At 54.0% G+C, this 12246-nt stretch overlaps 1 protein-coding gene across 1 annotated transcript in view; it reads left to right on the top strand.

Moving 5' to 3' along the window:
• Positions 1–12246, top strand: part of NT5M (5',3'-nucleotidase, mitochondrial) — a 42626-nt gene that overhangs the window by 12884 nt on the left and 17496 nt on the right. The window contains exon 3 of the mRNA XM_054571120.1: positions 6427–6487. Coding sequence (XP_054427095.1) covers positions 6427–6487 — 61 coding nt within the window. The remainder of the gene's footprint in view (positions 1–6426; positions 6488–12246) is intronic.

Raw genomic sequence — 12246 nt, forward strand, 5'->3', positions numbered from 1 at the left:
CTAAATGATAACCTTGCTGGATAGAGTAATTTTGGATATCAGTCCTTGGCTTACATGATTTTGAATACTTCTTTCCAGCCCCTCCTTGCCTGCAAGGTTTCTTTCAAGAAATCAGCTGATAGTCTTATGGGAACTCCTTTAAAGGTAACTTTTTCCTATTCTCTTGCTGCTTTTAAGGATCTCTCCTTATCTTTAATCTTGGGTAACTTAATTATGATGTATCTTGGCGTGTTCCTCCTTGGGTCCAATCTCTTTGGGACTCTCGGAGCTTCCTGGATTTCCTGGAAGTCTATTTCCTTTGCCAGATTGGGGAAGTTTTCCTTCATTATTTTTTCAAATTAGTTTTCAATTTCTTGCTCTTCTTCTTTTCCTTCTGGCACCCCTATTATTCGTATGTTGAAACATTTCAAGTTGTCCTAGAGGTTCCTAAGCCTCTCCTAATTTTTTTGAATTCTTGTTTCTTCATTCTTTTCCAGTCGAATGTTTATTTCTTCCTTCTGTTCCAAATCGTTGATTTGAGTCCCAGTTTCCTTCCCTTCACTGTTGGTTCCCTGTATAGTTTTCTTTATTTCACTTTGTATAGCCTTCACTTCTTCCTCTATTTTGTGTCTGTGCTCAGTCATTTCTGTGAGCAACCTGATTACCAGTGTTTTGAACTCTGCATCTGATAGATTGGCTATCTACTTGTTGCTTAGTTTTTTTTCTGGAGTTTTGATTTGTACTTTTATTTGGGACATATTTCTTTGTCTCAGCACACCTGTTTCGTTGCAAGGGATGGAGTCTTAGGTATTCGCCAGGGAAGGGCAACCCAGGTTGCTCTGTTGTGGCGCTGTGTTGGGGGGAGAGGTCTGAGAGGGAACAATGCCGCTTGCTCAGCTCACGCCCCACTTTCAGTCCCTTCCGCCGCTACCCACAAGCAAATTGGGCCTTTCTGGTGCTGATTCCCATGTGGGTGGGCTTGTGTACATTCTGGGGCCCTGTGGGTCTCTCCAGTAAACTCTCTTGTGAGGCTGGGAATTTCCCCTGCTGCCACAACCCCCACAGGTTTTTACAGCCAGAGGTTTTGAGGCTTTGTTTTGCCCACACTGGAACCCTGGGTTGTGTGGCCTGTCTTGCTTCCCAGTTGTTCCTCCCAGTTTATCCGCATGTCAATGTGGGACCGCCCGGTCTGCCAGGCGCCGCCTTGCCATGCACCCTCTCCACCCCAGCTGCCCATCTCCACCCCGCCTACCAGTCTGGGTGAATGTTTCTTCCTTAACTCCTTGGTTGTCAGACTTCCATACAGTTTGATTTTCTGGCAGTTCTGGTTGTTTTTTTGTTTTTAAGTTGGTTGTTGTCCTTTTGGTTGTGTGAGGAAGGAAAGCGTGTCTACCTGTGCCTCCATCTTGGCTGGAAGTTAAACCTGTGTTTAAACATGGCTGTCATTACTCTGTTGTAGATCCTGGAATGAGGCACTTTATTCACTTGTTCACTAATCTGATACATATGTGTTTGTGTGTGTATTTATCACTTACCATGTGCCTGGCACTGTGCTGACACTGGGGATATATTTGTAAATAAGACAGGTTTTAATAAGCTTTGTGGAGGAAATAAACAAGGTGACATGTTGGGGAATACATGGAGAAGGGACTACTTCAGATGGGAAAGGTGGCTCTGAAGGGGTGACACTTAACCTTAGGCCTGAAGGATAAGAATGAACTAAGCCATGAAGTGCCAGGGTCGGGGCACTGTGGCCGAGAGAAGAGCATGTGTAAGGGTCCTGGGCCGCCCGAGGACTTGGCCTGTCGGCCTAACACAAAGGAGACCGATGCAGCGAGAACCAAGGGAGGGTGGAGGGCGGTTGGGATGGGGGTGTGGTGGGGATGAGGCTGAAGAGAGAGTGATTCAGTTGGACTTAGGTTTTAAAAACATGGGCTTGGGGCAATGACTTTGGATGCATATTTCTCCAAAAAGACATACAAATGGCCAATAAATGCCTGAAAATTTGCCTTGATACCACTAATCATTAGGAAAATGCAAATCAAAACCACAGTGAGAAAGTACTTCACACCCACTAGAATGACTGTAATAAGAAAAGACAGGCGATTGTAAGTGTTGGAGAGGACGCAGAGAATTTCGGAGTGCTCTTCATTGCTGGTGTGGTTGTAAAATGGCGCGGCTGCTGTGGAAAACGCCTTGGAAAACATTTCCTGAACATGTTAAATGTGGAGTTACCATAGGACCCAATAACTACACCCCGGGGAGTGTGCTCAGGAGCACTGAGCACACAGGTCCAGCACTATTCACAGGGAGAAACAGCCCGGGTGTCTGTCGATGATAAATGCATAAACAAAATGTTGGCAAATGCACACAGTGGGACATGACTGAGCAGTAAAAACGCATGAGCACTGGCACGTGCTACAACACGGAAGACCCTTGACAGAAGCTGGTCACAAAGCTCCCTGTGTTGAGTGATTCCGTTTATATGAAATATCCAGAATAGGCAAACCCACAGAGGCAGGTCGGTGGTGTCCAAAGGCTCAGGGCAGAGTGGGGAGTAGCTGCTGATGGAGACGGGGTTGGTGTGGGGGGGGGGGGGGGGGGGAGGTGAAAGTGTTCTGAGATTGGTGATTTTTGTAAAACTCTGTAAATGTGCCAAAATTCATTGAATTATACACTTAAAATGGGTTCTCACCGTATGGGAATTATATCTCAATGAAAATGTCTTAAAAATCAGTTTACTCAATTTTTAAAAAAGGAACAAACTATTCATGCATTTAAGAACATGAGTGAAGCCCCCAAATAATGTTACTGAATGAAAGAATCCAGTCAAAAAAGAATGCATACTCTGTGGTTTCATTTACATAAAATTCTAGAAAATGCGTTCCAATCCAGAAAGCGGGTCAATGGTTCTAGGGCCCAGGAGGTTGGGTGGGACATGGAGAGATGACAAAGAGGTTCTGGGAGACTTTGGGGATTGACAAATTGTTCAATATCTTGATTGTGGTGGTCTGTGTTTCACAAATGTCAACACACTCACCTGATTGTGCCTTTTTAATGTGTGTAGTTTATTGTATGTCCCTTGAACTGTTGCCAAACCCAACCAGTAGGAGGAGGGCTACCGTTGCCGCCTACCAGGAAAATCTCCAAAAATGGAGTTCGGTGGAAAAGAAATGAATCTTATTTTAGGGGCCTAAAATATCTGGGTGACAACAATAAGGGGAAAGAAAAAGTCAGAGTATGACATCAAAAATAGTCTCACTACAACCACTACATAGATTCAAGAACTGAAAACACAAGAACAAAAATCTGATCACGGTGCTGACTGTTATCACCAAGGTCTTTGGAAATAGCGGCGAGCGTTCCCTCTAAGACACCCCCCAAAAATCACCCCGTCACCCTCTGCCAGCTCAGTTCAAGGCTGCACCAGGAACCTCCTCTCCCACCCAAAAGGTTTAGGAATGCAGGTGGCTTAGCTGGCCTCCAGCCGCGGCCCGGCTTCAGGCACCGTCCCGGGGCTGTGCCCCGCGGCGCCCCCGCGCCTGCCCTGGCTGCTGTTGACAGGCCTGCTGGCAACCACTGACAAGCCCCCCACCCGGGGAGGGGAGAGGACCGACTGCCTTTTGGCTTCCGAGTGCGCTCCGTTTCCCAGGTCTTCTCCCAGAACCTCGTGCGGCCAAGGGCCAGTGGGAGCGCCCAGCCCTGCACCCACGGGGGGCCAGTGCCGGCCACCTTTGCCTCTGCCCCGCTCCCTGCCGCCGTGTGTGCCGAGGGGGCCAAGTCTCGGGTCGCGCCTGCGCGGCTCAACCCGCTCCCCCATCTCCGGGGGCGGGGGGTGTGTGTACCCGCCCCCCCATTACAATGCCTCAGGAAAGCGGAGAATACCTAGTCTAGGAGCCGGAGCCGGACGGAGAGCGGCTTGGTGGGGACAGCACTGGAGGCTGAGGGGCAAGTACGCGGCGTTCACAGCGGGCGGCGCAGTGTTCTGGGCGGGATGACACCAGGGACAGCGGTCGGCGGGTTGAGACGTGCTTTGGAGGGACAGCCCGCATGTTGGGGTGGAGCAAAGGTAGGAGAAAGGGTGGTGGTTAGTTTTTAAAACTCTGCTAGAGCAGTTAGATATATGTCGTAGTGCCATTAGCTGGGGAGGACGGGGGTTCGGGGTCGGGAGAGCCACGCGTTCTGTTCTGGAAAGGCTGAGGTGCCGTGTGACGTCCCAGTGGGGAGCCTCAGCGGCGCCGAGAGTGCGCTGGGGCCCAGGGGCGTGGGACCAGGCAGACGGTGCGCCTCGGTCCCTGCCCCGGCGCCTGGCGCAGACTTCGGAGACGCCTGTGACGTCCTGAGTGACAAGGGCACGAGGCGCATCTCTGGGTCCGAGGAGGCGACCCGGGGTGGCCCCTGGGTGGGCTGGTCCCCGGAGAGACCAAGGCCTGGTTAGATGCTTGGGCGTTCCAGCCCCGGCCCCACTTCTCCCCAGAGGCGAGAGGCGCTGGAAGTGGGTGCCCCATCCGCCAGGCCCACGTGAGGGGCTCCTCGGAATCCCACCAGAGCGGGGTTCGCAGTCGGTGAACACAGCCACACACTGAGAGGTGCCGCAGCCCAGCTCCAGGGGGACAGAAGCCCCTGGGCCGGGGGCCCTCCCCGACCTGATCCTGTGTTTCTCCCTCTGGTGGTTCATCGGTGTCCTTTATCGTATCTGTGTAACCCAGTCATCGGAAGTGAAGTGTTTCCGGAGGTCCGCGCGGGTCTAGAAAATTCACTGGACCCAGGGAGCCGTCCCTGGCGCCCCCGAGCTGCAGCGGTTTGGTCAGAAGCCCAGGGGACAAGCTGGACTTGCGGCGGGCGCCTGAAGGGGGGCCGTGTTGTGGGCCTGAGCCCTTCACCTGTGGGGTCCGGCACTGTCGCGGGGGGACGGCGCCTGCACTGGGTCCCGGTTGCGGGAAGCCCGCGGGGCCTGGGGGCGGGGCGGCGTGGGGGAGCCCCCCCACCCGGAGTCCGAAGTGTCGCGAGTGTGGCAAGAGTGCGAGGGACAGACGGGGCGGAAAGGCAGGAGGGAAACCGGGTGGCTTCTCTCCAAAGGGGAGAGATGGTTGCGAAAGCGCGCTGGGGCCGCAGCACTGAGGCAGTGCGCGCGGCCCTGGGCTGGGTGAGGTGGCCCGGCAGGGCGTGTGGCCGCGCGGCCACCGAAACCAGGCTCCCGGCGGGGCGGGGCGGTGGGCGGGCCGCCGCGGGCTGTCTGCTGATGAGGCGGGAGGACTGAGTGGGAGCCTGAGAAGGAGCTCCCTGCGAGGATGGCGGTGGCCGTCCGAGGCAAGCGGCACATGGGGGCTCGGCCGAAGCGCGACGCGCGTGTCAGCGGGGAGGCGCTGAGCGCGGGGCTGCGGGAGGAGGTGTCTGGAGCGAGCAGCCCTAGGGCCGGCGGGTGTGCGCAGTGGGCGAGCCCCCGCGCCGGCCACTCGGGGCGTGGGACGCAGGGGTGAGCGTGAGCCTGCGGGGTGGGGGAGGCGCGCGGCGCCGCCGCTGGGCAGGCGGCAGGCGAGGGGAGCGGTGGGGGGGGCCGCAGGGGTGCGGCTGTAGGCAGGGGGCTTTGAAGGAGAAGCGGCCGCGGAGGCCGAGGAGGACTGTCCTCACTTCCCACCTCTGAAGCGGGCGGCCGTGAGGACGAAGCCACCTTCCGTCCAGGCTCCCGGGTGGGGGGCTCCCGGGAGGCCAGGCTTCAGTGCGGGCAGGAGGTGGGGGCCGGGAAGGAGAGGCGGGGTGTCCGCGGGTCGGTCGCAGCCGTAGGGGCAGCCCGGTGGTCACGGGCACCTGCTTTCCGAGGGCTCTCATGGGACTAATTTGCCAACGAGGAAAGGAGCCGGGGATCGTCCTCACAGGTCTGAGTGGACGAGCCTGCTCTGTGAGAACATCTGGCCCGCGTGGCTCCGTTGTTGAGCAGCTGGGGCCCGTGGGGCAGTGGGGAGAAGTGGGCTCCTGGGCAGCCCTTCGAGGTCAGCCCCCTCATCGATCATGGGGACACAGGTCGTGGGGAAGGGGTGCCCATCAGCGGAGCTACACCTGTCTTGAGGGCAGTCCCAGCATCGGGAGCTTAGCTGGGTGGGCCAGGGCCCCCCTCACCGCTTTCCCTGCCAGCAGGCTCGCCCGGGCGCTAGGGGAAGGCTGTCCTCAGGGTCTCTTTCCCCCTCAGTAACCTGCGCGGCTCCTTCAAATGTCTCTCTGGTTGTAGATGCTTCTGTCTCAGTATTTCCCTGTTTGGACCGGGCTGGGCGTCTGATTAGCCCGCTAGTCCTTGGAGTCTGGCCATGCAGAATTGCTGTAACTCAAACGCCTGCCCGGGGCTGGTTGCCTGGACTGGTTGCCATATTTGCCGCATGGCTGGCTGGGGCATGTGGGTGGGGTGCCGACCGGGACAGGCTCCCAGGCTCACTCTCCTTCCTCTTCCCGCAGCACTGATGTCTTCATCTGCACGAGCCCCATAAAGATGTACAAGCACTGTCCCTACGAGAAGGTAAGGCGTGTGCTTGCTTGCAGAGGGCCTGGTGCTTTGCTCTTCTCCCTGTTACCCCCTGGTCGTAGGTAAGGGTGCTGGCTCTCCGCACACCCAGCGGGAAGGGCGTTGAACGCCCGCGCAGCTGCCTGGCGTGGGTGGCCTCGTTTCTGCCTCCTTTCCCATTGATCCCTCTGGTTCCTCCTCCGCTGACAGCCTCCCCTAGCGCCAGTCCAAAAGTCTGCCACCTTGTCTGGATGGAGCTCTGGAGAGGGTGACCATCCCCATCTCAGTGCAGTGTCATTTGTGAAGGATGGGACAAGGAGGGGAAATGTGTCTGTGGAAGGGCTGGGGGCAGTCCCAATTCACATGTCAGGGCACATGAGGCTTTTTTATTTACACAAAAAGCCTTACACAGGTGAAATCGTTGCGTTTTGCTTTATACTCACTTTATTATCTTTACTGAAAATCTTAGAATGACACAAAGGTGAGACTTTTCTGGAAATGAGAACTTGCGGTTGACCAGATGAGAGGGCAGGTCTGTTGCCCAGGCGGTGGGGGTTCACACCAGAGGTGGGTCCAAGCAGCCCCTCCCGAGCCCAGAGCCTCCCTGTCAGCGGCTCGGCTCAGACCTTCAGCAGGGTTCTCGCGAACGTCTTCCCATTACCTTTCCTCGCCCCAACTCCACATTCAAAGCAAAATGCCAGCCAGCCCTGGACGCCTGCTGTGTGCGCTCGGTGGACTGGGAGCTCGCGCTTACTGAGCAATTGTTATGGCGTCATGCAAGGTGCTCAGCGCCTACCATTTCATTGCACGCTCACAGCACCCTGCTCTGTGGTTGTCCTTACGCCCTTAGAACATTCAAGAAACATGAGTTCAGTTAAACTCAGGGGAGTTAATAACTTCCCCGAAGTCAGTAAGTGTGGAGTTAGGACTGAGGGCCAGGTCCACTATTTCTAGGCTCCCAGGCCGGCAGAGCCTGCACGCCCAGGGCGCTTTAATGAAGTGGGTGTGTTCTGGCCTCTCCCGAGACCAGGAGTGTCCAGCCTGCAGCCCGCAGGCCGCATGCGGCTCAGGATGGCTGTGAATGCGGCTCAACACAAAATCGTAAATTTACTTAAAACATTATGAGATGTTTTTGTGGTCACTTGTTGCAATGTATTTAATGTGTGGTCCAAGACAGCTCTGCTTCCATCGTGGCCCAGAGATGCCACAAGGTTGGACACCCCTGTGACCTTCTGAATTGGAATCTCTGGGAGCAGCCGCGCGTACTTCAGCAAGCCTGCCAGGTGCACCCTTAGTCTCAAGAACTACTGGGCGAGAGTGACTGTGTTGACTGAGGTGGTCCCGGGGGCTCCGGGTGCTTTTCTGGTGCTCATTGGAGTAAGACTGATAAAAATGGCTGTCAGTCACCCGTTCCTGGGATTTAAGTGCGTCTGTATGCCCGCCTTCGCCCCGTGTAGCCTCAGCCCAGGACTGTCCTCTGAGGAAGTCTGGGCAGCTCAACCCTGCCAGTCGGTCCCGGGTGCTGCTGCTCCCATCCTGTGTCCATCCCGCTCCTCCCAGGCTGGAAGCGGGGCTATCGGGGTGACATCCTCTGGCCCTGCCCCCCAGTGCACCGGCCACTCGCCGTAGCTCCTGCTGTTCCGTTTCTGACACCTGGCGTCAGTCACTCCCCCTCCTCATTTCTTTCCAGAGTTAAGAGAGCCTCCCAAGCTGCCCCCGATTCCATCCCACCCAGAGCCACAGGAGGTCTTCATAAGCAGAGCATGTCAGCCTCCTGCTTTAAAACATTTTAATGGGTTCCCACTACACATAAAATAGAATGGAAGGAAGAGTGTGCATACAATGCGCACACACTCACTCTCCTTTCCCTGACCGACAGAGCCCTGCCTCACCCCCACTCCCTCCCATCCCAGGGGCCTGTCCTCTCCCTTCAGAACACTTTGTGCTCCTCTGCTTCGGAGCACGCTGCGCATTCTTGCTTCCTGCCCTTGCGTATGCTGGGTCCGGCACCGGCTTGGTTCCTCTTCATCCATTTGGCCTCAGCTCAGTGGCCTCCCCACAGCATCTGACCATGTTTAAAATACATTCTCCTTCTGCCTTGTTGTTCTACCTTTCAGCCCTTTGTCTCCTGTATAAAACTTACCACCATTTGAAATGGGTTTCTTCCTTTGTCTGTGTCTTGTTACCGGTGGGTCTTGTCCACTAGACTGCAAGGTCTGTGAGGGCAGGGGCTGCGACTATCTTGCTTACTCAGTCCCAGTGCCTGGCACAGGGCCTGGCGTGTGGTAAGCACTCAGTGTTTGTTGTTGGATGAATAGATTTATTTATTCAACAGGGTTATCAAACATCTTTTAGTAACAATGTTTGCCATTTACGCTTTTATTTTATTTTTAAAGAAGATTTTATTTACTTATTTTTAGAGAGAGGGGGAGGGAGGGAGAAAGAGAGGGCGAGAAACATCCATGTGAGAGAGAAGCATCAAACAGTTGCCTCTTGCACTTGCACCAACAGGGGCCCAAACCCAGGACCTTTCACTTCGCGAGACATCGCCCAACCAACTGAGCCACCGCGGTCGGGGCTCTTGGACGCTTTTACTGTGGCAGGCACTGTACTTGTAGTATCGCCCTCAGGGCTCACAGCATCTCCCTGTGAAACAGGGGGGAGTACAGTCGGCCCTTGGCCAACCCGGGGAGAAGGGGCACCAAGTTCCTACCCCCACAGTTGAAAATTTGCATGTAACTTTTGTCTCCCCTAAAACTTTTATTTTATTTTATTTTTAGAGAGGGGAAGGGAGGGAGAAAGAGAGGGAGAGAAACATCAATGTGTGGTTGCCTCTCATGCACACCCCACACTGGGGACCTGGCCCACAACCCAGGCATGTGTCCTAGACTGGCAATCGAACTGGAGACCCTTGGTTCACAGGCTGGCGCTCAATCTACTGAGCCACAGCAGCCGGGGCTGACTCCCCTAAAACTTAAATTGTCCCTTCACACCTGAAGGGGATGGGTTCCAGGACCCCCCCCCCCACCAACCCCTGCGGATACCAAAATCTGCAGATGCGCAAGTCCCCTATGCCCTTTCCATCCGCACATGCACAGCCACAGATCAGAACCGGCACAGGTGTTCGTCACAGAGAATCCGCGTGCAAGTGGACCTGCGCAAACCCGTGGAATTCAAGGGTCAGCAGTGCTCTTCTGATCTGCCAGATGGAGAAGGAGGCTGAGTGAGGGGCGGCAGCTTTTCTGCTGGGTCTCGTGCTCACACAGGCAGTGGCACTGGGCCTGCAGGTCTCTGCGCCCCACAGCCCCGCCCCCAGCCACTCCTGCCTGCGGGGCTGCATACCATTGAGGATTCAGAGCACAGCCACTGTGAGAAGAGGGTATCAGTTAGGACTCTCATCACAAGCAACATGAACAGCATCGAGCCACTGTGAAACTAGAATTTATTAGAAGGATGCTGGTTTGCTCAGAGAATCAAAGGAAGATCGGAGGAAGGAGGCCTCGGACCGGCAGCATGGAGCCGCAGCCGCAGCCGCAGCCGGACGGCCTCCTCAGTGCTGGGCCCGCGGGGCTTGCAGCTGCGGCCAGTCTCTGTGCGCGCGTGTCTGTGCCCAAGAGCCACGTTCCAGGAGAAAGAGCTTACCAGCTGAGCTCGGGTCCCACGCCTGGCCTGTGGCAGCGGGAGGGTGGGCCTCCTGGGGGTCCTGTTAAGGATGAGGAGGCTTCACAGAAGAAAATCCAGGTGCTGTCCCCCGATGAAGAAGTGCAGTGACAGTGGCGCCTTGAGTAAAGGGAAGGAAAAAAGCAAAACCCCACCTCTTTGGTCCTCCCACCGAGAGACAGCAGCACCGTTAACCTCGAGACGTGTGTCTTTCTACCCCAGAACTGAGCCTCTTCATTTAACCTCAAATATAAAATGTAGGCCGTGTTTTGAATGTAAGGAAGTAATGAATTCATTCCTTCAGCAAACATTTACTGAGCACCTGCTATAACACTTAAAAAAACACCCCATCTCTGCTTTCAGGAGCTGATGACAGTGCGGCAGGCAGACAGTGGGTTGTCACTCTGTGTCACAGCCTTTGCAGTCACACAGGAGGAGGAAGCTGTGGCTTGTTCTTGGGGAAAGTAACAAATGAGTCAGCCATGGGAATGAGCAGGCAAAGGAGGGCAGAGAGTGAGTTCTGAGTGTCACAAATAGCAGTGTAAACACAAAGGGCATGTGGGGGTGCTTGCGGAGGCGGGGGGTGGTGCGGGTGGTCGAGGAGAGGCTGGAGATGAGCTGAATAAGCAGGCAGGGCCTTTAGTAATTAGGAGTTCGCACTTCAGGCTACAGGCACTGTGAGGCTCTTAAAGGCTGTTTAAGCAAAGCCATTGTAAAACCCATTGGTGTTTCTGAAAGCTCCCTGCAACAGGGTGGCAGATTGCTTGGTGGACTTCACCCCCAGCCTGGAGACCACATGGAGCCTGCTGCAGTGATCCAGAGGGAATGTAATGAGGACCTAAGCCAAGACAGGGACAAAGGCCCACAGGACGGTCACCAGGGCGGTGACTTGTCACATCCATGAGAAACAGGGAACGTTCAACAGAAACATGCACTGTGGATGCTCATAGAAAGTGTTCCAAAAGCAAAAAGCACAGTGAACATAAGCACAGATTACTCAACTTTATTAGTAAAGAAATGAAGGTTGAAATGATTTTTTCTATTGGGATGATAATCATTTAAAATTATAATGTATTGGCATAGGTTTGTAAAAACCAGCATTCTCAGATACGGCTGGTAAGAAGAAACTAACAAGACCTTTCTGGTTGGTAATTTAGCAGAATACTCAAAGGCCTTTGAAAATTGCCCTTATTATAAGTTTTGTGCTCCAGATTTATTAGGATGCAATGTAAACTCAGGGTGGCAGAGCCCCCTGAAGGATGACCACCACCGCAGTCAGGACAGGACTCGGCCGCAGCGCCGCCGGGCCCAGTTGCCGGGGCTCCGCTGCCGTGAGTTTTACCTTCAGGAGCTGTGTTACCTCATGCACGGTTCTCACAGTGAGGCTTGGAAAAAATGGAGTTGTGTTTCTAGCAGGGGCAGGAAAAAAGTAACTATTTTGAAACATGATACAGTAGTCTGTTCTTCACAAGGCCTGCCCTCAGGGGAAACTGTTTTATCAGAGCCTGAATGACCTGGGGGAAGGGAAGCACTCAACGCATCCCACCAAAGGCAGGGAAAAGACCCCCAAGAAGCACTGGTGAAGTTCACAGACAAGAAGCATAGGCTCACTGAAAGACAGACCTACATGGCCAAGGAATTCATCAACAAAATGAAAAGGCATCCTATGGAATGGGAGAAAATGTTTACAAATCGTATATTTGATAAGGGGTTAATATCCAAAATATATAAAGAATTCATATAACTCAATAACACATAAAAAGAATAATCTAGCTTTTAAAGTGGGCAGAAGTTCTGAATAAACGTTTTTCCAAAGAGGACATACAGATGTCCAAAAGACTAATCATCAGAAAAATGCACATTTGAACTACAATGAGATATCACCTCTTGCCTGTCAGAATGGCCATCATCAATGAATCAACAAACAGCAAGTGCTGGAGAGGCTGTGGAGAAAAGGGAGCCCTAGGGCACTGTTGGTGGGAATGCAGGCTGGTGCAGCCGCTGTGGAAAGCAGTGTGGGATTTCCTCAAAAAAATTAAAAATAATATTACCTGTGATGAAGCAATTCCACTTCTGGGTATTTATCCAGAGAAAACAAAAGCACTAACTTGAAA

The sequence above is a fragment of the Pteronotus mesoamericanus genome, unplaced genomic scaffold, assembly GCF_021234165.1.
Source record: "Pteronotus mesoamericanus isolate MK-2021 breed Mesoamerican mustached bat unplaced genomic scaffold, CSHL_Meso_final contig_22, whole genome shotgun sequence".
In the NCBI taxonomy this organism is placed as follows: Eukaryota; Metazoa; Chordata; class Mammalia; order Chiroptera; family Mormoopidae; genus Pteronotus; species Pteronotus mesoamericanus.